Below are 26,514 nucleotides of genomic sequence, written 5' to 3'. Positions count from 1 at the left end.
CCCCCAGCAGCCCTTGCCACCATAGCTGGTAGTGAGGCATGATGGGAGCTGTGGGCCAACAACATCAGGAGGGCCCCATGTTCCCCGTCCCTGATGTACAGCCAAGGTGGAGACAGTGCAGCTGGCAGCGACGCCCTGCAGCCGGCCGGGGCAAGGGGAGGGGAGCTTGCCTGGGGAGCCCACTGGCAGGCCAGGAAGGCAGTGGGCCATTCCTACTGGTAATGCACCTGGCCTGTTCTTTGGTGTTATTCCTTCTCTGTGCCTACTAGCACGGGGTGGGGGCATTGACCAGGATGGGAGGAGGAGGACTTTGCCCCTCTCTCCAAGCACCTTGGTACCCAAGAGCAAACACTGATGCCTGCCTGTCTCTTTTAACTCCTTGGCTTGGCATCCCACAATTTGAAACAAAATGTGTGGGGCTTAATTTATAGGGCAGGGGTGTCCTGCAGTGGTCACACCTAGTCCCCTGGGCTTTTGCCAGTGTTCCACAGCCTTGGAAGCAAGTCCTGTGGGCGCAGTGGACTTACTCCCAGGTCTTAATCTTAAGACAACAGCCTCACTGTGAGAAGCGGCTGAGGAAGCCAGCTGTACAATGCCAGCGTTTGCACTTGCATCTCGGCAATCTGCACATGCTGATCTATAAATAAGCACCCTCCCTAGAGATTCCAGATTTTGCTTTGGTAGCAGGGCAGAGAGGGAGCCAGGAAAGTATTAGAGAGCAGAGGCAGGAAGCTGTTCCGACAGGTGCAGGGCGAAAGGAGGCAGTAAAGTGAGAGCCCCCCCAGCTGTCCCAGGTCCCTGAACTGTTCCGAAGTTGGTACCGTGTTTCCAGGGTGATCCAATCCCAATCTGCTCTCCTGGCTGCAGCTCTGCTGGGGGACTTGGGACGCCCCCTTCCCTCCGCCCCCTCTGCAGCTAGAGGACTAAAAAGGGAAGCAGTGGGTGCTTGTTGGACGACACTCCCCAGAGCTCAGAAGCCTGGCAGGTCCGCAAGCTCAGGGCTGCTTTGGGGGGGCATCCAGAATGAACTGAGCTGGGCTGATTAAGCCTTAGAACACGGCGCAGGTGAGTATCCCACATTTCCTACATTTTCTAAGAATGGCACACCTGGATGTCATTTGGTCCTGTACCTTTTTATTAAGTGCTTGAAAGAAAGGGGGGAAAGGGTGTCTTTAAGACAGAGACCTTCAGGCTGCAATGGCACTGCTTTTTGATCCCTAGACTTTTTGTCTTCTGCTAGTCAGTGAAATAACAAAATCCATGAAAGTCTTTAAAAAGATATTTTGAACTGTTGCTCACAATGTGACCCAGCCAACAAAAGGCACTCTTGAATAAAGCGTATTCTCAGAAGTTGAGACAATTACATGAGATGCGTTGCCACAAATGGGAGTATAATGGCATAAATATGCCAATTTTCAACACTTTTTCTATTGGTGTTTCTGTGGCGATGTTATCAGATCATTTTCGCATTTCTCGCACGTGTGGCCCTCATCAGGAAGAGGACACCTACTTTGATGTTATTAGTGCACAGTGCTAATTTTTATGCGCGATGAAATGTTGAGGCTTATCATGATGAAATCTTGTTTCCCCCCCCCATTTGCAGGGCCAGCAACTCCATCTGGGGAGGTGGCCATTCCAGGGCAATTACAAGCTCGTTTAATTCAGGGGTAGGCTGGTTCCCGGTAGATAGTTTGGGCCACAAATGCCATAGAGTCTTATGCCCATGCTTTTTGGGGCTAATGGGAATTATAGTATGAAACAATCAAGTTACTTACTCTTAGACTTGAACTCATCGTGAAGTGGAAAGCTGAATTGATTGTTCTGTATAGCGAACAACAAATACTCTGGGTCGGAACCAGATTTAGGTGGGATCAATTGCTCTGGTTGATGTGGACTTGCCCACACGTTTCCCTTTCCAGCTCTTACAGCCCCCTAAAAATGCTGCACAGAGACTGCAGTTGCATGCAAAGAGGCATATCAGTGGAAGGGAATCCCCAGTGTGGGGCACCCAAAAACAGAGACCTTCCATTCATGGAAGTTCCTTTCTTACAGAAATCAGATCCTGGTCCCAGTCCTCTGTATCACCTGAATTTGTACACCAACCCCCACAAATACTTCTGCTAGAATGAATTTTGCACAGTCTGGATTTACACTTAATATTTACATCTTTTTATAATAATTCTCACACAACAGTTTAGCCAGATCTCTGTCACCTTCCAGATGTTTCCTTGGGTTTTTCTACATGAAGAGTTCAAGCTGAGTCCTCCAACCTCCCCTAAAGACCCTGAAACATGTGAACTGTGTGACTGGAACATATTAATATGGTGAACGTGTGAGAACAGCCTCTTCTTTCTGCCTGAGTGAAGCCAGCCCCTCTGGGCTCTCCCACTCGAAGGCCAGGCCAGCCTAGGTTTCCAGCAGGGATGCCAAGGCCTTTCCTTAAAATCCTCTCTAATCCATCTGAAAACCCAAGCAAGGGCAGCCAGGAAGGAACTTGAGAATTCAGCTTGGCGTCTTTCCAGCTCTGCACAGCACGGAGCAGCAGTGGCTGGGCTGCCAGCCATTTGAAAAGCCCCCGCACAGACCCCCAAAATAATCTCTGCTATGACCCTTCCAGAAATGCTAGGAATTCTCCTGCAAGCCCTGCTCCAGAAATCATAGAAACAGAGGCAGGAAACTCAGAAGGAAGTAACTGCAGATAGAGAATCCACATCTCAGAAGAAAGGCAGGCATGGTGGCCCTTTTAGTTTAATAACAACAACAACAACAACAACAACAACAACAACAACAACATTTCTCCCCCCCCCTTTTTTTTTGTTCTTGCAAGGAACCCAAGGCAGCTTACAAGGTTCAACTATTCCCCATTTTATCCTCTCAACAACCCTGTCACGTAAATTAAGCTGAGTGTGAGTGGCCCAAACTGGCCCTATGTACTCCAGTGGCTGGGGAACATGGGCAGGAGGGTCCTGTAATAATTTAAAGAGTTATGGGACTGTGTTCCTTTAAATGTTGGTAAGTTTCAGAAGAGCAAGGGGGTAAAAGAGGGGGATGAGTGAGGTGACAGATTAGTGACTGAGAGTGTGAGGGCAGAGCTTGGAAGAGTGCAAGGAGAGAAAAATAGATACTTTTTCCTCAGAGAGGTGCTCTGTTAGCAGTTACAGTCAAGTGTGATCTGTCAGAAGTTGACAGACAGGGTTGTGGTCTGTCAGCAAATCTACAGAATCTGAAGAGGCAGCCTTCTCATTGGAATCCTATATAGTGCTGTGGGAACCATTTAAGCTTCTAAAAAAGGAAGCAGAATACTTGGAGGACACATTAGTGACTAGGGAGAGTTGGAACCTAATATGTTTAGGTATTATAAGTGTGAGAGAAAGAGAAACTGACAGTAACCTGAGTGCAGGAGAGAAATGAGGATCTGTGTGTGAGTGAGATATCTAAGTCAAAAATTATTCGTATATGTTGTTTTATTTGCCAAGGAAATACATTTTAGATCATAGAATCGTAGAATAGTAGAGTTGGAAGGGGCCACGAAGGCCTTCGGGTCCAACCCCCTGCTGTTGCAGGACACCAGTTTACACTTTCCCACTCAGATGACCGTCTGGTTTCACCTTGAATGTCTCTAACGTAGGAAAGCCCACCAGCTCTCTAGACAGCTGGTTCCACTGTCGTATTGCTCTGACAGTGAGGAAACTTTTCCCAATATTGAGCCTGAATCTGGGTTGTCGCAGCTTGAATGGATTATTCCATGTCCTAAACTCTTGTATCAGCAAAAAGAGATCTTGACCTACCTCTTTGTGACAGCCTTTGAGGCACTTATAGAGGGATCTCATGTCCCCCCTCAGTCTTCTCTTCTCAATGCTCAACATGCCCAGTTCCTTTCGTCTCTTCTCACAGGACAATGTTTCCAAACCTGGATCATTCTTGTTGCCCTCCTCTGGACCCTTTCTAATTTTTCTGCATCTTTCTTAAATCTTGGTGCCCAGAACTGGACACAGTATTCCAGATCCATACTTGAAGCCATTGGGCTTATTGTACAAATAAAGTTTTATTTTGTTTATTGTTAACTCAGAGTCACAGGCCGTTTGATTATCAGTGTCTCATCCTCAGGACCACATAGTCCAACGAAGGCTAATTAGTAAGGCTGGAACTAAAAATCCTGGTGGCGGCAATACATACGCAGAGAAAGAGAGGGAGATATCAAGAGAGCTAAAGACAGACCCCATCCAAGCAGGGAGAAGAGTGGGCCTGTGGGCCGCGGCTTGTCCATGCTGCGAACAGACTGCTGGACGAGGTACCGGCTTGGCCTGGCCCAGCTGGCCTCTTCTTTATGTCACTCCATGAGCTTTCTTGGCTGAGCAGCTCTCCCAAGCCGCAGTTGAGCTCTTCAGCCACCACGCCATCCTGGCTCTTGTTGATTTGTTAAACGATGGTGCACTGCAGCTTTCCTCACCCTCTAGATTTGCTGGAATAGGACCCTCATCATTCCTGAGGCCAGAGATGCTGGGAGTTGTAGTCCAGCACATCTGGAGGGTGTGCTGGACTACAGGGAAGGCCGATGCATGTGTCCATTGCATTTGTATCCCGCCTCTTTCCCATGGTGGGACTCAAGCTGGCAGATGGGAGCTCAAGCGGCTACTCATCCAGGTGCAGACCAGGCCTGTGCCTGCTTAGCTTTGGGCAAAGGTGCTGCATTGTGTGCCTGTGGAGCCTTCCTTGGGGACAGTGGTTCAGAAATGCAGGAGGACTTCCAAGCAGGATGTTCCAGAAAGTGCTGCCCCTGATGGGCGAGAGAGTCGCTACAGTGCTGCGGGCTGCTGCTGTCAGGGCAGGGCAGGAGCTAAAGCCAGAAGAAAGAGCACGAGAAGAAGAGCACGCCAAGGATCCATCTGGTCCAGCATTCGGCTCACTCAGTGGCCAGCCAGCTGCCCATGAGAAGCCCGCCAGCAGGACAGGCGACCGCGGCCAGTGGTGGCCTCCTGCTCCATGAATTTGTCTAATCCCCTTTTAAAGCCACCCAAATTGATGGCCATCCCTCATGGAACTGAATCCCACAGATAACTATCTATTGTGTGAAAAAGTCTTTCCTTTTACCTGACTTGATCCTCCCATCAATCAGCTTCATGGGATGACCCTGGGTTTTAGTAGTATGGGAGAGAGGGAAAAATCTCTCTCGGCTTTCTCCACACCATGCACAATTCTGGGCACCTCTATAATTTATTTATTTATTTATAAAATTTGTATGCCATCCATTACTTGCGTCTCTGGACAGCTTACAACATAATTTCTCCCTTTGCCTTTTTTTCTAAATTAAACAGTCATGGCTGTTGAAATAGTTTTTCATAGAGATGCTGGGAATTTTTGGCCCAATGTGCATTAATTTGCACTTGCTTAAGTGGAACCACATTTGCCATTTTGATGCCCATTCCCCCAGCACGGAAAGACGGATCCCCTAGGAGCTGCACACAATTGCTTTGGCGTTAAGCAACCTAAATATTTTGGTGTCATCAGCAAAATGCAGAACCTTCCAGGGACCCGCACTTCACCTACCTCTATTGGTATAATGTAGAGCTTCTTCCCACTCTCCGCTTTCTGCCCTTTAAGCAATTCCTGCTCCGTAAGTGGGCCTCCACTCCTATTGCGTATCAGGTAAGTTTGCCTAGGAGTCTTTGGTGAGGGACTTTGTCAAGAGCGTTTTGGAAGTCCAGGGCTTCGTTGCTCAGTTGAAGTCCCTGCCCAAAGAGGAAAGGGCTGTAGCACAGTGGAAGAGCACCAGTTCTGCATGCAGACGCCTCCAGGTTCAATCTGCAGCATTTCCAGGTAGGATGAGGAAAGACCCCTGCCTGAAGCACTGAACTGTGAGTCACAACTGCTAGTCAGTGCCAACAGTTCCTGCTCAAGTGGATCAATGGTTCAGAAGGCAACCTTCTCTTTCTTATGGGTCTACTCTAAGAAGCACTAGTGTTGGCTGTCACCTGATGGTTCTTCTGACACTTTCCATTTTGATTCCACTTCAGCCCAGTAGCAGTTTCTGTTTTTTATCCATCCCACCCAAAATGTTCTGTGATCCAAGTGGCAGCAGTTTTGCAGAGTTTGGGGGCATCTCTCTATGAAGCTTGTAATCCACCCCCTTACTGAGAGATAGAAACATAGAAACAGAGCGAGTCAGAAGGGGTCTCCCAGGCCATCTAGTCTGACCTCCGGCACCAGCCGGCTCCGCTCACGACATGCCCACCATGTGGACGTCCAGCCTATCCTTGAACACCCACACCGATGGGGCCTCAACCACCTCCTGTAGAAGCCCATTCCACACCCTTGGGGCCCTGACTGTCAGGAAGTGCTTCCTGGCATCCAAATGGAACCTGGGTTCCCTGAGCTTTGCTCCGTTGGAGTGCGTCCTGCCTTCCTCTGCAGGGGAGAACAGGTCTCTACCCACCTCCGTGTGACATCCCCTCACATACCTGTATGTCGCGAACATATCCCCTCTGAGTCTCCTCTTCTCCAGGCTGAAGAGACCCAGTTCCCTCAGTCTCGCCTCATACGGCATCCCCTGCAAACCGGCCACCAACCTTGTGGCTGCATTGGCTCCTTCACATGAGTGTGGGGAGGTGTCACTAGGTGGTTCTGTGAGACAGTGCATAAATACACAAACTTTTAATCGGACAATTTCCAAATAATACCACACTTCCTTCAGTCTAAAAGAAGCCATTGAGGTGATTGCAAACAACAGCAGATGCCCTGGAGGCGGGGGTGGGGGGGGGGAGATTGTGCAAAACTCCCACAATCTAGTGTGAGTGTGGAATCGTGCTCACGAGAAAAGCTCTTGGACTGAGAAAGCCCCCTTAAGTGAAGATGCCACAGACTGAGCCTTCGGCACATGTGCCAAGGAGACAGGCTGTCCCCCAAATGCAGTGTTCTAGCCAGGTGAGTAGTCAGCTCATTCTTGACTGCTCCTGGTCGCTCCGCAAAGGAGTGCTGCTTCTAGTGCTGCTGGTCAAAAGTTACTGTGCAGCTCCTCCATTTTCCCCTCCTGAATGCATTTCTGTGGTGAGAAAAAGAAGTGATGGGAAATCTGGGGACAGTGACCAGTGGAAGACACAGTTGGCTGCACCCCTGTAAAAATTTGCTGCACAATAACAATTTCTCCTGGTCTCCTGTTTTAAGTAAGTGGAAACTGACAGGATATTTCTCTAGGCCTAGAAGAAATAGTTGTTTTGAACTAAAGCTCCCAGTATCCTTAGCTACTAAAGCCAACGGTCAGGGATTCTGGAATTCTTTCCCCAAACATCTGGGCAGCACCTGATTGCCTTCCAATCTCAGGTGTGTCACAGAATGCACTACATATTACAATAATAGCAAGATGAAAGCATAGCATCTGGTACACCATGATATGTCTACACTACGGTCTTCCTGTATGACATGGGCCCAACCAAAAACCCAATCTAACCTGATGCCAGATGCCGACCAAGTTTGGGGCCAGCATTCTATGGGTGGGATGCTGTCACCAAGAAGACCCTATTCCAAGTCCTAGAAGTTCAGACTTAGGTAATGATATAAGCAGAAAGCGTGGATCCCAAATAATGGCCTGGATGAAATAGATTGTTGTAAACCTTCCAAAGAGTTTCAACTATTGAGTGGTACAGAAATGACAAGAATAATAATAGTAACATGGGGCAAGGCACCCTTATGGGTAGCCAAACCTTAAGTCATTTAGGGTTTGATACCTCTAAACCAATACTTTGAATTGAGCTTGGTGACAAAGAGGCAACACTGCAATATTTTAAAGGTCATGTAATATGAACCAGCCAACACCTGTGCAGCTACATTTTGCACCAGCTGCGGCCTCTGGGCTGTCTTCAAGAGCAGCTCCATGCACAGCACGTTACAATCATCTCACCAGGAGGTCACCATGGCACGAATCCAGGGTCGGTGGTATCTGACAAACCGGCTGACGGTCTGTGTTGGGGCCTCCATGGACAAGGGAGAATCAAGGCGTGTCCCAGACTGCGTGCCTGTCCCAGCACGAGGGCAGCCCCTTCAGCACAAGCTACTGCCCGAATTCCCCAAGCCACGAACCACACAGTACTTGTGTTTTGTCAGGATGCAGCTTCACCGAACTGGCCCTCATCCATCCCATGACTTCCTCCAAGCAGGGAGGGAACTTCTGCTCCACTTCAACTGGCTCTAGTGCAAAGGAGGCACAGAGCTACTGAACGCCCCTTGCCTCATTCCCCACTGTCTGCTCCTAACAGTTGCTGTAACCATGGAGCCAGTGCAGTATAGTGGTTAGAGTGCTGCCCAAAACTCAGGAGATTAAGATTCTAGTCCTCAAGTGGCCTTGAAGTTCATTGGGTGACTAAGGCCAGTGGCTGACTCTCAGCCTGTTGTAATATGCTCTATGTGGGGCTACCCTAAGATGGTCTGGATATTTCAATTGGATCAGAACAGAGCTGCCAGGATGTTAATGGGGACTGGCAGGTACTCATATATAACACCAGACCTCTGTCGGTTACACTGGTTGCCAGTTGAAGTCTGGGCCCAATTTAAGGTGCTGATGATGACCTACAAGCCCTAAACGGATTGAGTCCAGGACACCTGACGGAGTGCCTTCTTCCCTATGTGCCCTCCCAACCCTTGACATCTGAGGGGGAGGTCCTGCTCCGGGAGCCCTCCTTGAAGGAGATTAGGAGGGTGACTACCCGGAGGAGAGTCTTCTCTATGGTGGCGTCTCATCTACATAGAAACATAGAAACAGAGCGAGCCAGAAGGGGCCTCCTGGGCCATCTAGTCTGACCTCTGGCACCAGCCGGCTCCGCTCACGACATGCCCACCATGTGCACGTCCAGCCTATCCTTGAACACCCTCACTGATGGGGCCTCAACGACCTCTCGTGGAAGCCCATTCCACACCCTCGAGGTCCTGACTGTCAGGAAGTGCTTCCTGGCATCCAAATGGAACCTTGGCTCCCACAATATGCTCCCCAGAGAGGTTTGCCTGGCACAGACATCATATTCTTTTCGACATAAGGCGAAAATCTTTTTATTTTCCCATCATTTTAATGTTTAATTGATTTTAACTGGGGTTTTATCATCTTAAATTGTTGGATGCTGTGGTGTTTTGTTTTATTCCCTTTGTTTTTTTATTGTAAGGCGTCCCAAGACGCTAGTGGTGGACAGGTTGGGAAAGCTTTTAATAAATAAATAGGAGGCAGTGGTCCATGCAGGCCACCTCGAATTACTTGCAAGAGAGAAAAGGAAAGGATAGCAGTGTAATGATAGCAACTCCAACATGGGGCCAAGAAGGAATTCTGCAGGACTCGCAGCACAACCTCCCAGGGGCTGAACAGAAGTGCCCAAGATCACTTCCAGAGGTAGGCGTGGGATCACAGTGATCGTGTACAGTGATTCTCTGGCTCCCCCTCTGCAGAGACACTCCAGAAAGACCATGGCCCAGAGAGACCAAGGCAAATGAACAGGCCACACCCCTGCTGTTCCTCCCCCAGTACGAGACATCAGTAAGGGTGGCCAAAGCCATGGCAGTGCCAAAACAAGCCCTGAAGCTGGGCTGGAATGGGCTGAATCCCCTTTAACCTCTCTGGCACATTTGGGAACCCGAGAAGCCCCAAAATGGCTCTGATGGATACAGTGGCTAGAGACGCACGGGCTGCTAGTCAAGGGTGAGCTACAGAGGTGGGGAGGGGGAAGCAGTGAGGCAAGAGGCTGGGAACGGGGAGAAACCGCAAGGGAGGGAGAAATAAAGAGGAGAGGAAAGAGAAACAGCAATGCTAGAGGCTGGAAAGGGAGAGAAGGAAGACTACCCTAATATTTTCCACATGTTTATTGAAGAAAAAAAGCAGCGTGCTAAGGAGGTGCTGTTGGCGGTCCCTTAAGGTGTCGAGGTCCCTGCAGGCACTGCATGGGAGTCCCCTGGTTCAGGTAGAGACACACACGCACTCCCCGTGCATGTAAAGCCACGGAATGACCTTGGCAGTCAGAGAACTGGCACCTGGCAGAAATGCCTTTTCAGGCATGGGTGCACTCCGATCCCTCCAGCTGGCTGACAACTGGTTAGGATGGTCGTGTGGCTTTTACAGAGGACAGTCCTCACTCTGAAAGGATGCCTGGTCCACACCTGGTTCAAGAGGGCAGGACAGCAGTGGGCATCTGGACAACAGCCTGAGTAGCTGGCCACAGTCTTCCCCAAGATGGCCAAGCGTCTTTCCATTTACATCCAACAGGCATTCTTTCTAAATATGCGTGTATCCATATGCTAACCCATGCAAGAGTTATGTAGATTTGCCCCTTTCCCCTTAATGTGTATGCGGCTACCATACAGCCATTCAGAATAAGATGTTTCTGCCACAGATGTGAACGTCTCCCTAAATGAAACAGTCCCGAGGGCCTGGCTGCCTGCAGAGAGCTGCGTTCCTGCCATGGACGAGGGCGAGTGGCAAGAGGGGGCCCCCGCAGCATCTTGCGCAGGTGAGTCGTAGGCGGGTGGCAAGCCTGGTTCAGACCACCTTGTAGATTCCTTTGTGTCATCGATTACTGCTCCAAGGAGCGTACGGCCCCCAACACATCCACCCACCCTTTTCCTCTCCTCAGAACCAGCTGTGAGGTGGGTCAGGCTGAGGACACTGACCCGTTGGAGCTGACGCAGGAAATGTAGGGACTTCTAGCCGCTAGCCAGCTTGGCGAGTGGAACAAAAGAAGCTGGGACAAGTGGAATGCCGCGTGGTCTTCCACTTGGTTGCTTGCTTGTTTGTTTTAGTAAGCGCCGAACAAGCATTGTTGGCATGGTAAGCATTGGTTGGAGGTGTCAAGTTCTGCTCCGAAATGCACAGCAGCAAACTCTCCAAGCAGCAGCATCAACGGCTTGCAATTTTAGAATGCCAGCTGTTCCCCTTAACAAACTTGTGCTTTTTTTTGTTTAAAGCATATATAGAGGGGGAGGGGGAGGGAGTCAGTCAGACATTTCCTCCACCCCCACATCCCTCTTGAAATATTGATTAAAAGCAAATGACTTCCATAAAAGCAATTTCCAGTGCAAGCATTTTCTATGGTGCGTGATCTGGGCTGCTGGCCATCTATGGCCACTTCCTATCATTTTCAGGGCTGCTCCTTTGTTTTTCCATAAATCCTAGCCTACTCACAGCTGAGGGAGAAGACAGCCACAGCAATGTACCAAGAGTGAGATAAGGACTGTTTAACAGGGCAGATGACATACTATGTAGCTGTCAACAGAACTGCAGGCTTCTCTGCAGCTATTACCGGTGACATAATGATTGCGCCTCTTGTTATTTTTAAAAATTATTTCCCCAGTTATTATTTTGCTCCTATGGCACCAGAAGTTTTCTTTAACCTTGAGATGCTTATACTCTTTGGAACACTTGCAGAACCCCATAACCTCACTGACTTTTATTAATGTCTATCGATGCTTATCCCTCTTCCTTTCAGCAGAAGGGTACTATCCAGTGAGGAAAGGAGAGACATTCAACGGGAGATACCATGTGGTGCAGAATCTGGGGTGTGGCTATTTTTCAACAGTCTGGCTTTGCCAAGACGTGGAGTGAGTAAGCGGATCCTGTGCCTGTTACTCTGGAGAGGGGTAGCTCAGTGGCAGAGATGCTTTCTGCATGCCTGGCTTGCAGAAACTCCCAGGTGTGAACCCTCCCAATTCTGGTGGGGCTTGGGAAAGATTCATGGGTAAGACCTTGAAGAGCCACTGGCAGCCTCTGGCCATGTTCATGTTGGTTGTTGCCCAAAAGAGGATCAGGCTTATGATGGGTTGCTGGCCCCCTCCTCCTCGCTCCCTAGCATGTCATCCAAAGGACCAGACAAGATGACAACCCATCATAGATACGTACAACAACCCATGGGTTGTTGGGGTAGCTTGTTCCTTACGAACAAACCACTTTGGAGAAATCAGCCTGGGTTCACTGGCCACAACAACCCATTGTGGGTAACAGCTGAGTTGTCATGCCCTGATAATTCAGGCATTGAATGGGCAATGCTGGGTCAGATGGACCAGTGAACCAGCTCATTATAAGGTAGACCCTTTTCTTGCTATGACAGTAGTGGATGGACTCTTATTCTTGTCTGAGACCTTCAGAGGGAGGCTGTGGCACTCGCGCAGTCCGGGCCTTTGAGGGGCTGCAATGCATGCTTGTCAGACAGCCATTGGCAAGCCATTAGCACTGTTAGCACAGCATCAGAATCAGGGATGATGGGAGCTGAAGGCAAGAGTCAGGCTACCCGGCAGAGGTGCAAGCAGGAGAGCAGATAACCTGGAGTGGTTTCTTCAGGACTGTCCTGCATGGGTAAGAAACCACTGTGAAGAAGAGATCGGGGCTGGCATTGTGTTTTGAGCTGTGCCTTCTGCCAGAGACGGCTGGCATCTTCTTCTGTCTCCGGCCTGGCTTGGTGGGATGCCCACCACCAAAGCCGTTTCTGGGGAGGGGTCATCCGAGGGTGCTGCCTGGGCAATCTTTGAAACAAAACCTGGAGCCCGGCCCCTGTGGGACGTCTCTTCTGCCAGAGAACTCTCCACAAGGGCTTGGCACTGGCGATTTCTGGAGATGCCTGCTATGGAATCCCCTTCAGCTGGAAGTACAACTTGGGGCAAGTTTCTCGAGACATGTGCATGTGCACCTACTGTGGCCTGACCTTCCTGGAAGGACCTCAGGGCAGCAGACATTGAGGTCCTCATCCCCTTTTATCCTCACGACAACCTTGTGTGAGGGGTTTACACAGAAAGTCTGGCCCAAGGCCGCCCACTGGGTTCCATGGCTTGGTGGGAAGAGCCAGCGCCCGCCCTCGAGGCAGCTCATGTTCGGTGCGAAACTGCTCAGAGCCCAGAGAGGCTCTGATCTGCTCCTGGCATCGATGCATGAAAGGATTCTTCTTTCAGGAAGAAGAGGTGTGTAGCGGTGAAGGTGCCCAAGGGAGGGGAGGATTTTGCAGAGGCAGCCCTGGATGAAGTCAAGCTCCTTCGCTGCGTATGTAACTTTGAACTCACCCCTCTTCCGACCACCGGAGCCTCTACGTGGGTGATCAACATGTGGCCCAAGGACCGCATGAGGCTTAACCCCATTGCAAACCTGGTTCAGCCTCTTGCAAAAGCAACCCTGGGCAGCCCAGTGGAAGAAAGGGAGAAGGAGAGAGAGAGAAATGGGGTGGCAGAAGGAGAAACGGGGGACCCATCCATGCTTGGCTCTGCCCCACAACTGACAGTGGAACCCCACAAGGGAACGCAGTCATGGCAGGAGGAAGGCTGCCCCCCCACCGCCATCCTGCAAGAGGGCACCGATTAAGACATTGTTGGCCATCTCCCTTAACTTCAAACTGGATTTCCTCCCCCCAAAGCCTCATTAAAGAATCTGTCCAAAGTTCTTCTTTTTCTTCTTGTAGGTGAACAGCAAAAGGAGGAAAGACTGTGCTAGTGATCACGTCATCCGATTCCTGGATGATTTCAAAATGATTGGAGAGAATGGTTTCCATATCCTTTGATTTAGGCCACCAGGACACAAGAACTGGATACGGCATTGTGTTAAGACAAGACTGCCAGTGCCCATCGACTGAGTTCAGACAACATAAGTGACACTCAAAGGTTGGATTCTGGTTGCAATTGAAACAAGGGTTATTGTGTTGTCTGAACCCAGCTGTGCTAAGAAGTCATGAAGAGAGACCATCATTTGGTGGGTTGTGAACTGGGGCATTCGCCATGGTTTGTTACCCAGTCATGGAAAATGTGAGACCCTGGGCCAGTAGATCGCGCACCTGCTGTGGGAATAGTGAAGGCAGCCTTCCCCGGCCTTATGTCCTCCCGAGGTTTTGGGGAGCACACTGACCGTGCTGCTTTAGGTTGACTGAAGCTCAGGTTCCAAAGCACTGGAGGGGCTGGTTGGGGAGGCTGAGCTGAAGGGGGAGCCAAGCTGAAGATGGGGACATGAGGTGCAGGATCAGCCAGGGGCACTGTGGTAGCCGCTGGCGGCAAAGAGATGGCAGGGGCCGTAGTGCTCCGGGGCGTGCCTGCAACGTCCCTCTGGTGCCACATCCGAGGGCCCTGCAGAAGGGGGCCACCTCGCTGACCGTGGCCTGACTTGACTTTACGGATAGCCGCCATCTGCTGGCTAGATGAGCAGGGAACCCACGCGCAGACGGAGGTCCTGCGTGCATCTGGCTCTGGGGCAGAGTACCCGACTGGGTCTTGGATCAAGGCCTCGGCTTCTTCTGTGCACTCGGTATGAGGCCCTCTCTCCTGCACACTGTCAGCGTGAGAGCATGAGGACCCGCTGCCGCCGCCACCAGAGCAAAAAGGCCGGGAAATCTCTCCGTTAGCAGCTCCCTGACTCAGTCCCACATGTGTGCTTAGTGTTTGAGCTGCTGGGGCCTTCGCTGCAGTCCCTGCTGAGCAGCCAAGGGCTCCAGGGCCTCCCGCTGCCCTTTGTGAAGAAAGCCACACAGGAGGTGAGTACAAGTGTTCCGGAGGAGCAGAGCCAGGCTCCCATCAGGCCCGACCAGCACCTGGCGCCTGGTGCATCTGAGGGGGAGCCACGCGCCCTGGCAGCACCCTCTGGCGCCGATGCCTTGCCACGTCTGGCCTGGCCTAGCCTGCACCCAGGGCCCGCCAGCACTTGCCTCCCAGCCTCACACCCCTTCTTGGCTCCTGGAGCACCGCCAATTGCTGCCACTGGGCCAACCTGTGGGCAAGGAGGAGGTGAGTAGCTTTGGGGGTTTGCTGTGCAGGCCGGAGGGGCAGTGGGAGGGCCTGCTGGGCAAACCCACCCCAGCCTTCCCAGATCTGGATCCTGGCTTATTTGCTGCTAAGTACAGGCAGCTGGTCTAGGTTGTTTTTGAGGGAATGGTGGTGCTATGTAACATGGCATCTTGGTGAGCCCCTAGGGGTTAGCTTTGCTGAAATTCATACGCATTTGGTGAGGCTAAGCCCTCCTGTATTTCCCCACGAATAGGTGCAAGTTCTTCTTTGCACCAGACCTTGGAGACTTAGAGAAGAGGCTGTTTAAATTCTGTCCCCATTCTCCTCTGCATCACCATGTGCAAAGCGTGTGAGCTATCCTGAAAGGTGCTTACAAGGGAGTGCAAGAGGCCCCAGCAGACAAGGAAAGAGTAGCTGGGCTTGAAGGGCTATTAATCTGGAGAGAAATGATTGGGCTTTTGTTTTAAAAAATTCTGGGATCTGTTTCTGAGCATGTGCAGAATGATTTTCTCCCAGTACAAAGGGCGGATATTTATGGGTATAAATAAAAGTGCATTTCCTTTGTGAGAGCAAAGCTTTCTCACTTGGAAGACTAGGTTGGTGTGCTGTGGAAGCGGGCAGCCTGTGCCCCCTCACTCTCTGTCTGACTGCCCAGGCCGGCCAGCAGCATCCCCCTAGCGAAGGTGCTGCCTGGGCTGACTCGCTCACCAGTGCAGCTGAGCAGAGGGCCTCTGGGCTAGGCCGCGGCTACGGGTGGCCACCTCAAACCTAGACCTGGAGGGCCTGTTCCCCAGTGTAAGGCACTGAGGAAGGCAATAGCGTGGCTCCTCATCGTGGGAGGCCGTCACACGGGCTGCCAATTGCCAGGGCCGATACTCCTCCTCCCACCCTCTTCTGCGCTCTGGTTCATGTAGGTGCTGCAGGGCTTGCATTTCCTGCACAAGGAATGTCGCATCATCCATGCTGACATCAAACCAGAGAACATCCTGCTTTATGTCACAGAAAAGAGTCTGCAGAGCCTTCTGCACAGTACAGTTTCCTTGGAAAGCAGCGTGGGAGTCAAGTCAAAGAGGCCAGGTAAGGAGAAAAGGCTGCTGAGATTTTGTTTGCTTGAAGTAAGATCGAGTTTACCCACATTCCCTGAAGCATGTTTGGTCTCTGGTCTCTTTGGTCATGGCTGTTGAACTCTATCTTCCATCATCCCTGAGCACTGGCTATGTTGGCTGGGCTGATGGGAACTGGAATGCAACAGCATTGGGAGGACCACAGGTTTCCCTGACCATCATAAATGCAGCCCTCCCCTTCTTTCCCTTAGGCTCCAAAACACCTGCCCATCTCTTTGCAAAGCAGTTCTTGATTGGTACTTCACAGCTGCAAGACAAAGTAACTCTAAACACACTCTAGTAAGGTGGGAGAGGCCTCTGTGCATATCAAGAATGATAGTCAGACCAAATCTAGAGACTTCTCCCCAACCCTCCCCTTTTAGTAACTCTGTGGGCTCAGGGTAGCTCCTGCAAGTGAAGACCCAGCTTCCCTCTAACTGAGGAGATCATCTCTCCTAACGCCTTGGCATGAGGTCAGGGACGGGGCAAAGCAACCGCTCTCCATCCTCCCCTTCTTCAACTCCTCCAGTCGCTTCCAAAACATTCCTGCTCTCCTGGTTGGCCTGGGAAGCTTCTGGCAAGAGACACAGTGCTTGGAAGTGCCCTCCGGGTCGCTGCCAGCAGGTTCCCAGGCCAACCAGGAGAGCGGGAATGTGCCTTTAGTCATGCTAGATATTAAGTATTGTGGAGAGATGAGGAGAGACAAAGCCCGGCTTGCAATAGAAGCCACGCAGTCTGCATTTAGACATAATTTAGGATGGACTGTTGGGAAGCAAAAGCAGACTTAGGATATAATCTGATGCATGTTTAAACATGAAAAAAGTCTTACAAAAGTTGGCTGGGGAATGCTGGGCACTGGAACAGGTTTCTTGTTGCACCTGGGAAAGCAAATAACTAATGCAGTTTTTAAAAACTGACCCCCCCCCTTTACCTGGATCTTTTTTTAGCCTTAAATGAAACACATCTTCCTTATCATTGCCCTTGGATCCCATATGAAGAAAGGGTGTACCCTTGTGGGTCTGATGTACTTGAAAATCTGCCTCACTAATTAAAACCTATCATGCTTAAAAACAGCCTTTTTTTGCAGATTGGTGGGTGGCTCAGGTTCCCAGGTAAGTGGCTTTGGCCCTGCCCTGGACAGGGTTGCTCTCCCTCTAAAGGACAGGATTCTCAGCTTAGGAATGCTCCTTGACCAAGAACTGTCCCTGGAAGCCCAGGTGACGGTGGTGGTGAGGAGCACTTTCCTTCAGCTTTGGCTGATCCATCAGCTGCGTCCTCACCTGGATGAGAACTGCCTAGCAACTGTGACACATGCACTGGTTACCTCCTGCTTGGACTATTGTAATGCGCTCTATGTGGGGCTGCCCTTGAAGACGGTCTGGATACTTCAGATGGTGCAAATAGAGCTGCAAGGATGCTGTCAGGGACCGGTCGTTATTCTCACATAACTCCAGTCTTCTATCAGCTCCACTGGCTTCCCATTGAAGTCTGCGCCCAATTTAAAGTGCTGGTTATGACCTATAAAGCCCTAAACGGCTTGGGACCAGGATACCTAAAGGAACGTCTTTTTCCCTATATGCCCTCCCACCCTCTAAGACAGGGGTCTCAAACTCAACTTACCTGGGGGCCGCTGGAAGTAGAGTCTGGGTGAGGCTGGGCCGCATCAAGTATTCCACCACGCGGTGGTGGTGGGCCGCTCATCCCGCGTCATCCCGCGTGGCTCCCGGAGGCCGGCCCGGGTGCCGCCGGCGCTTTGAAGGCCGCAGGGCCCCTCCCCTGTGCCCTGCCCGTCCCAGCAATTGGCCCGCGGGCCGCGAGTTTGAGACCCCTGCTCTAAGATCTGTACCGGAGGCCTCCTCCGGGAATCAGGAGACAGAATACTCGGAGGAGGGCCTTCTCTGCAGTGGCACCCTGGCTATGGAATGTGCTCCCTAGAGAGATCTGCCTGGCACTGTCATTATATGCTTTTTGGCACCAGGTCAAGACCTTTTTATTTAACCAATATTTTAATGTTAATAGATCTTAATTATGATTATAATTATTTTATCTGTCTAACTTATTTTAATAATTAATTTTATACTTCAGTCATGGGATATTTAATTTATTATTGTTTGGGATATGTACTCTGTATTTTTAGATTTTATTGTAAGCTGTCCTGAGACGAAAGTGATGGACAGCCTAGAAATACCCTAAATAAATAAATAAAATACAGATCTAGATCTTTCATTCAATTGATTAATTTCTTCTTGGGGGATAATTTCCCTTGTAGTTTGGAAAAGGTGGCCTATTTTGCTTTTAGAAGGTCACTTATAAGGAAGAAAATTGGTAGTGATGATAAACTGCATATTTTAAATGAATAATTGTACTTGCTGGAATGTTGACTTAATTTTTATTTTAGTCATGTATTTTAGCTGTTATTTTTATGGTTACACAAAAATAAACCTTACATGTTCCTTGTGGGATAGAGGATAGAAGAGACAATTTTTCTATTATCAAAGCTAAAGCTTATGCTAGGTGACAGACTAGATAAAAGAAAATTAGGAGAAAAGTCATTAGAAGCCAAACTGGGTAACATTACTTAATGGATGGAGGGCACAAAACTGTCTAATGTAAAGCCCTATCTATAGGTGATAGAAAATAATCTTTCTCCAGGATTCGAATGCCACTCCTTAATTGCTAAATTCATATCCTACAAGACATAAGTTTTTGCTGTCGAGAGATCACACCTACAGTAGGCGACATCAGGCTGCTGTTGGAAACTGGACCTGGCATCCTCACTTGGCACCGATCTCTCCCGAATGACCACGGGGAGCCCGAGGGACACAGCAGAGCAGGCAGAGATGCTGCCTTTCCTTACTCTTGGACCTCTGCTTTCCATCACACAGAGCTCTGCATTCTGTGGCCACCCTGACCTCCTGTTCTTTACGTGAGCAGGCATGACTCTGCTCCTGCCATGCGCTCCTGCTAGGCACGCTTTCTACACAGAATCCAGTGCCAGGCTTTTCCAGCAATGTATTCTTCTTAATAAACCTGCTTTCCCTTTTTATACTAGGCTGCCTCCTCTGTCCCTTGAAACTGGGGCACACCAAACGGGGCATTAAAAGCCCGCAGGGCAAATCTGATGCACTCACTTGACCAGCACAGAACTTCTAACAGAGTTCTCTCAAATATACATCTGACAATGACAACTCTACACTGATTTTGAACTGGTTTTCCTCAGGATGGGACATCATATCCTTCCAGTTGTTTCAGGATTGGTGTGAGGGTAAATTCTAGAGCTTATTTCCACATCTTTGTCCCTTCCAGAGGATGACATTGCTACTCTTTTGGATTGTTGCAACCTAATGAAAATGGGAGTGAAAATTGCAGACCTGGGAAGCGCATGCTGGACTGTGAGTATATTGCCAACCACTGGCTCTTATTTATTATTAGTTATTGATCGCATTTGTATGCCGCCCCATGGCCAGAGGCTCTCTTATGACCAGTGTACCTGATTCCCTCCTCCTGCTCCTGCCTCCTCTGTTGACGTGAGCAGGCAGCCAGCTGTCCTGGCAAGAGGGCACCATACTGAAACAAGAAAGAACGGCATTCTGATGTATAGCACAGAACATGTGCAAGAGGCCCACTTCTTGGTATAGGTCTGCATCTGGTCTATTGTGCTGGGAAAGAAGCAGAGCTTGCTACTAGGAGGACAGGCAGAAAATAAGAACAACATCCCTATTGCAGGGACTGGCAACTTGTGGCCCTTTACAACTTCCATCTGCCCTAAAAAATGATGGGGTTGATGATACCAAAACTTTGGGAGGGCTACAAGTTGCCACAGCGGTCTGATTGGCTTTGTTCCAATATCTGTTTGGTCAAATATTCATGCATGCTGTGCCCCACAGTGGCCTTTGGGAAGCCACAGGCAGGATAAGAGTACGGTCACAGCTTTCCACTCATGTTTTCCAGCGGCTGCCTGCAACTTTGGAGGTGAAATGGAGCCATCATAACTACAAGCTTACCCTCCATGAATCTGTCTGATCCTCTTTTTAATCTTACCTAAACTGGTTGAATTCTAGTATTTCTGTATATCTACTTTGTCTATACTTTGCTTAATTTTATAAGCCTTTATCATGGGCCTGCTCGCCGTGCAGTCAGACATGCTTACTCAGAAGTAAGTCCTACTGGGTTCAATGGCACTTTCTTCCTGGTAAATGTGTTTAGGACTCCATCCTTGCTTACCTTTCTTCGGCACTCAGAAAGCCTAAACCTTTAGCCCTCCAAATGACTTCGGACTCTCAGCTTCCATTACTCCCGGGCAGCATAGGAATGATAGAAGTTAGATGATAGACTCCCAATGAGAGCAGTTTTCCTCATAGAGAAAATCCTTGCATGAATATCTTGTAGCCAAGCTCATTTTTCCCCTTGGCCCAAATCCATACCATACTTTGGTCACCCTAAAGATGCATGCGAGGCTCCACCCTCAGTTTACCCGTTGTTACTGTTGTCTCTTGCAGTACAAGCCTTTCTCCAAAAAGATCCAGACTCAGCCCTACAGAGCTCTAGAGGTCCTTCTGGGATTAGATTACAGCACCCCAGCAGACATCTGGAGTGCAGCGTGCCTGGTAGGAACACGGTCCATCAGCAACTGCAGTGTAAATGTAATGATGACACTTGCCTTTGGAATCTCAACCATCTGTTTACCATCACAACCTGAGATATCAGGGCTGCCTGCGAGAGATAGGAATTGATTGCCTGTCAACTGATTGTGCTTCCTTAGCTTCCCGAGCCGCTTGACAGAGCTTTGACCCTGGGCGTCCATAACTGCCAAGAAACTCAGGCACCGCACCTGCTTTGATCTTGTTGTCCCCCCTCTTTTGTTCTGGTTACTTATTCATCTTAAAGCAGATAAGGAAAGTCCGGCCTATTTTTTCATATTTCTATCCTTTCTGACCGCATGACCATGGATGCTAAAAGCAAAACATTTAAGGTGCGATCCTGACAGTTTCTCTGGGGTGCTGTCTCCAAGAACCTGTGATTTTGGACATGGGCCCCCAAAGGGTGAGTCCCCACTCAGCCCCTTTGCACCTGGCACGGAAACAACCATGCCAGCGGCCCCCACACCTGGGAGAGCAGCCGGGCTTCGGAGGAAGAAAGGGTGGGGAGCGGGAGGGGCGGTGAAGCTGTGCCAATTCCAATCAATGCCCGGGTCTCCTTCCCACTAGAAATACCGATGACCAAAACCGCGGTCAAGAGGAAGTGTGGGGTGTGGAGAGCAGTGCTGCTCCACCTCATACCTTCCCTTGGATTCTCATAAGCCTCCAAGTTGGAAGCAGCATAGAAGTACTGTTAACAAATAAAGAAACCTGAAAGTCGTAAGCCACATGTTTGTAGCTTAGCTTTATGACAGATGAGCAAGTTAAAAAAAAACTAAAGCTCTCTAAAGATGTATAGTTTAGACATGCCCTTGGAAGGAATAACTGAGCTATCCCTGGCTGTGGAGCTAATCTTTCAACTCATGACCCGGTCCTAAATCTTCCTGCAGTTCTGTCCCATTTCTTGTGCTCCCATTTAGCACGAGCTCTCACTTTCACACACAAAAGGCGCTTCCAGATGCAGCTTTTATGGTCCTATCGTCTTGCCTCATTCACAGAAATTTAGGTGGAGTCCAGACATTCTCCTCTTCCACTCAAAACCCTCCCATGTTTTTTTTCACTGCTTCTTCCATATTTTTTCTTTGTATGTGCATGTGTAGAGAGAGAGAGAGCATGAGAGAGAGAGAGAAGGGAGGAGAGGCAAAAGAAGTCCACGATGTATCTCCATTGATACTGCCAGGAGTCCCCAGCCTGGAAAACCCCCGTCTCTCACTGATAGCAGAACTTGCTTATGCTCTGGATCGCTGCTCATAATGTAGTGCTTATAACTACTGTGGAAAGAGGCTCTTGAACTGAAAGCTTGTTGTCTTCCTTACTGCAAAAGGAAGGCTCCTTAGATCATCCAGGGGATCGGGCATGCCTCTGGAAGCCTCAGAGAAGTGCACACGGATGCAGACAAGGGGCAGGTGACCAGTTTCAGATGAGGGCCGGAATGGCAGCCAGGGGATCCTCCATGGGCTGCGCGGTCTCCTTGGGCCCTCCATTGCAGCGCTCTGTCACCCTCCCCGCTGGGAGAGGCATGACGTTCTGAGCAGCCATGCCTCCCAGCACTGGCGGGGTCCCCAGAAGGCACCCCGGTGGTTCCCTCCCCTCTGCGATCAGAGGCAGCAGCGGGGCTCCCCCAGGAATCGTGCGCTCGCATCCTGCCAGGTGTCAGGCGCATGCCCGGGAGGCTACTGGCTTGGGCAGGTCTGACAGATCAGAGTCCAAAGATGAGATTGTTTTTGAAACAGTGCAAACTCCAGTTGCAAGTCAAGGTTCTGAGACTCCGCAGCAATTAGCTGGGGAGGAAGTTAACCCAACGGCAGACAAAGGGGCCAGTCCGCTCAGCCACGGGCACAGGGAGGTGTTGCAGGTCAAAGGGGGAGATGGGGAACTCCTGCCTCCTGAAGAGGTAGACCCAGTTGCTAGACATCATGATGGGAGAGCGGTCCAACTAAGGGCACCACGGAAAGAGCAAAGGCATGCCTGCTGTCCCAGCACCCCTCCCCAGGGGTTACGATGCAGAAGAGTTCATAAAAAGAGTTCTGGATAATGAATGGCAGAAAGGGTTCAACATTCACTATGTGAATGCTCAGAGTCCTGAATTTGACAATAAAAGATTACTAGTGGAGATACACTGTAAAACTGCAATTGCTTGGGGGGAGAAGTGTGGCTTACAACAGGTGGGGCTTAAGGAGGCTGGGAGGGGAACCTTCATGAGCTGGAGGGCCCCTTTCCATGCAATTGACCTAATTCACAGGTTTTAAGATCTTTACCCATAAAAAGGCTTAAACAGCACTAGCCAGTACAAGTCTCAGCCATGCAGTCAGAGACGGCTAGTTTTAAGACCTTCAATAAAATAAAATAAAATAAAATAAAATAAAATAAAATAAAATAAAATAAAATGCCTTGCAGAAGCTCGAGGGCCCCATACTTTGGATTTCCAGATTCTAAGGAAATCATATGCTTGGATTTGCCTGATCCCATTAGAGCACAGATCTCACAGCAGGCGGCCACCTGCAAGCAGGATTGCAAGCTCATGTCAGAAGTTGCATTTCAGGTGCATTGCGCACATTTCAGCCTGCACTGTGCTGAACGCACTGTCTGCACTGGACCATGGTTGACTGACGCGAGGCTCTTCTGTGTCTTAGGCTTTTGAACTGGCCATTGGAGAGCGGCTCTTTGAACCCCAGGCTGGACGGTATTTTTCCAGAGATGATGGTAAGGCTGGCACAGGCATTGACTTCCGTGAGTCCATTTTACAGGAGAAACCTGCAATTTAAACCCCTAAACTTGCTTTCCACCCATTTCAGATCATGTGGCACGGATCATCGAACTCCTGGGCAGAATCCCACCCAAAATTGCTTTGTACTGGAAGCAGGCATCACAATTCTTTACCAGGAAAGGTGAGGATGTAGGGGTGGTAGGCCCTCCGTCTATCCTCTCCCCACAACCCCTGCCATTTGCAAATGGAGCAAGTTGCTCTGGGCACCACACTGAAGGCCAGATTAGAGTTTGCACTTGCCTGATGCAATTGTGGAAGCACAAATATGTGAAACCTTGTAATTGGGAGGAATGCATGATGTCTCCAGATCTCGGTGCAGCTGTTCTCTTCTGCTCGTTTGGCAGGTGCTCTTCTGCGGATGTCCTGGATCTCCTCCTATGACCTCTATCATGTCCTCACGGATAAATACAGCTGGCCAAAGCCTCAGGCCGCCCCATTTGCCAGTTTTCTCCTGCCAATGTTGGAGTATGCTCCAGAAAGAAGGGCAGCAGCTGAGCAATGCCTTCAGCATCCCTGGCTCAGTCCCTAGGAATTCTGACACTCTTGCTGTGTGCCAGTCCCAGCTGGGGACCAGAAGCAGGCCGTGCTCATCAAAGAAATGCCTTAGGGCCAAACTAGCTGTAAGGTTTCTTGCATGAATTTGGTTAACATGTACATGTTGTTTGTTTCTTAAATATATATTGCAGCCATGGGGAAGCTGGAGCAGCTCCAGGTCCATGAAGAAAGGGGGGTTTGATTTCTCTTCCCACCCCCATAGTCTTAAGTAGGGAAAGTCAACCTGCAGCCTCCAGATGTGTCTGACTACACTCCCATCAGCCCAAACCAGGATGGGCAGTGAGCAAAAATTATGGGAATTGCATAAGCATCTGGAGGCAGTGGCAGGGAGAGGGTTACATGCCCCCTTCCTTCCCTGCTCTTGACAGCTGAGCTTCCCCAGCTGTTCTTTATGACCCATTACATGCCTAGCTAAGTGCATTCAGGTAACTGACCTCAGGGCTAGTTTGGCCTTTGGTCTGTGAAGGGTGGGGCTACAGCCACCTGTGGGACAGCTGGTCACATGATCCAAAGAGGTGCTATAATATTGGCTCTTCCTGCAGCCTCTCCATCCCAGGTCTGTGAGATTTCTTTCCACTAATATGACACAAAGTAAAGACAGGTTGGCTTCCTTCTGGATTCACAACTGAAATGACAAATGTGCATACTAGAACATCCAAAGTTGCCTCTGCTATCAGTCCTGCCCCTCCTATGTCCTCCCTTCCAGGCAATTAAAAACGATGACGTGTTTCGGGAACATTCTGGTATTTATGAATTCATTGGTTGCCAGTTGTTTTAAAAGGCAGAATGGCTCTGGGGGTTGAGAAATGTGTCCTAGTGACATCATTGGTTGTGGGGGAAGCAGGTTTCACTCAATTAGCACAGCAGCTTCTGCTTCAAATATGTAGAGCCATTTTGTCCATGCTCAGCTCTCAAGGGGAAAAATATATTTGTGTGCAACACAGTGGATCATACTTCCAGAGGGACCCTACTATTGCAGAAATGTTAGGTCTGTCCTCCCCACAGTCCTTCTCAGTGTATTTCTGCATCTGCTCATTTTTTCATGGTTTTTACCAGAAATGTTGGCTGTCTTGAACACCTCATCAGCTGCCCTGATCTGAGCAACACTCCAGTTCCAGCTTACTTAATGTGAAAGTATCTCATGAAAAGGGTTTTGACCTTACCGTGATGTTCCCAATTTTGTTGGGATAAATGTTGCATTTGTCATTTGTTTTCCCATACTACTTCAAAGCTTCCCCCACTTTATTTTTGGGGGTATATTTTTCTGACCATATTCATCTATCTATCTATCAATTAATCAAGAAACCTACTCCAGCAGACACTTTGATTTCTTTCTACCTGTATAGAGCACTTGGCTTCTTTTACAACCTATATGTCTTAAGATCCAGTGTCTCACCTGTAATTTCCTTGGGAAAGTTATTTTGTTGATATCAGTAGGGCAAACTTCCCCAGTCTAATGCCCTTCAGATGTTTTGAACTGTGACTTTCAGCAATGCACTGGCCATGCTGACCAGGGCTGATGGGAGTTAAAGTTTAAAGGATCTGGAAGGCATCAGGTTGGGGAAGAATGCTGTAGGGACACACATGTAACTTGATTATCCTTTTTAAAAGAAAGAGAGAAAGCAACCACAAAGAATACCAATCAAGGGACAAGGGAAACATGTGCACACATGATGTACAGGCAACAAGCACCTTCCAGATACATGTGTTGTTTTTAGTTATTTAGTGCTGAGGTAAAGGTACCCTGCATGAGAACTTGGCCATGTGCTAAAACCAGGTTCTAGGGCTGAGCCCTCTTAAGTCCTGGTTCTTATCCTAGGCAAGTACTATGCTTGAACTACCTGTGGACTCTTAAGGCCGTCTTCTTCACCTGGGACCTCCCAGATCTGGAAGACCCCTGGTTGGTAAGGGCTGGCCTAAAGAGGAAGCTTATATTGGCCCAAACCATTGGTCCATTGTGGCTTATTATTGTGAGGCTGAGTACAGATGTGCATATTTCTAAGGTTCTGCACTCAGCTCCCTTTTTGGCCAGGCATTCAAGATTCTTCTCAGGAAACTGAGCTCAGGAGCAACCAGTTCTTTCTGCTTTCAGGTGAGTGTGCAGGTTGATTGGCTGGCCCATGTGACAATCACAAAACCACTTTCCCACACCTGCAGGGGCAGCTGAAATGGAACCAAAAAAGAGCACTGTGTTTTCTTTCTTTCTTAACACTCAATAAACTGCTAACCAGATAATACCATGCAGTTGGTGATTTTTCTAAAAGGCTGACAGCTTTCCTGAAGAGGCAGCTTGGGGGCCAAAATCAGCCCTGGATTTAGAACTAGATATATTTGGGAAAAGAGGGGAAGTTGGGGCAAACAGATCTTGATCAACAGCAGGGGAAAATGCACCATCTTTCAGTATCTACATTAATAGGTACCTACCTGGAATTTATTTTTAGACAGTGGTGCACTAGGTTAAAAAAGTGCACCACTGCAAAATTGGGAAGTATTTGAGGATTTAAGAAAGGGTGCAGTGAGGGGGTGGCTTGCAAGCAACCAAGCTGTTCCTTTAACATTAGGTTTATTACTGTGTTTTGGCCCACACAGATGTTAGCAGTGGTGGTGACAATTTGCTGTTTCTGACTACTCTCTGTGGCTAGAATGCACAGTCGCTCTGTGAATGGCTCTCTTCTGTGGCTTCCTAGGCCTGTAAGCTTCTTCTACCCCTTTTCTTTTTACAAACAAATAATGATCA

General features: G+C 49.3%; 1 protein-coding gene across 4 annotated transcripts; it reads left to right on the top strand.

Moving 5' to 3' along the window:
- The first annotated feature begins 908 nt into the window (after window positions 1-908).
- Window positions 909-26,017, top strand: LOC123034619 (SRSF protein kinase 2-like). Of its 4 annotated transcripts, none has more exons than XM_044452121.1 (12): window positions 909-1,065; window positions 10,362-10,478; window positions 11,457-11,565; window positions 12,907-12,994; window positions 13,407-13,494; window positions 14,359-14,465; window positions 15,630-15,792; window positions 19,125-19,210; window positions 20,318-20,425; window positions 23,089-23,158; window positions 23,251-23,343; window positions 23,567-26,017. In XM_044452121.1, exons 2-12 carry the CDS (start codon window positions 10,430-10,432, stop codon window positions 23,749-23,751), a joined length of 1,146 nt encoding a protein of 381 aa, XP_044308056.1. In that variant the 5' UTR covers window positions 909-1,065; window positions 10,362-10,429; the 3' UTR covers window positions 23,752-26,017. The 4 variants fall into 4 exon arrangements, with proteins under 4 accessions (XP_044308056.1, XP_044308055.1, XP_044308057.1 ...); XM_044452120.1 differs by having other exon boundaries at window positions 11,454-11,565; XM_044452122.1 differs by lacking the exon at window positions 909-1,065 and having other exon boundaries at window positions 10,364-10,478; window positions 11,454-11,569.
- Window positions 26,018-26,514: the final 497 nt, after the last annotated feature.

This window comes from Varanus komodoensis, unplaced genomic scaffold, assembly GCF_004798865.1.
Source record: "Varanus komodoensis strain SLA01 unplaced genomic scaffold, ASM479886v1 scaffold6_4, whole genome shotgun sequence".
NCBI lineage: Eukaryota > Metazoa > Chordata > Lepidosauria > Squamata > Varanidae > Varanus > Varanus komodoensis.
The sequence above is the reverse complement of the archived record's forward strand: the minus strand, read 5'-3'. Positions and strand labels throughout refer to the sequence as shown.

Bases quoted from the DNA above. Each gene is read 5' to 3' on its own strand.
- LOC123034619 (XM_044452120.1), top strand. From the start codon at position 10,430: ATGGACGAGGGCGAGTGGCAAGAGGGGGCCCCCGCAGCATCTTGCGCA. The intron at 12,995-13,406 runs GTATGTAACTTT...TTCTTCTTGTAG, and splicing joins AAGTCAAGCTCCTTCGCTGC to GTGAACAGCAAAAGGAGGAA. The intron at 14,466-15,629 runs GTGAGTACAAGT...TGGTTCATGTAG, and splicing joins TGAAGAAAGCCACACAGGAG to GTGCTGCAGGGCTTGCATTT.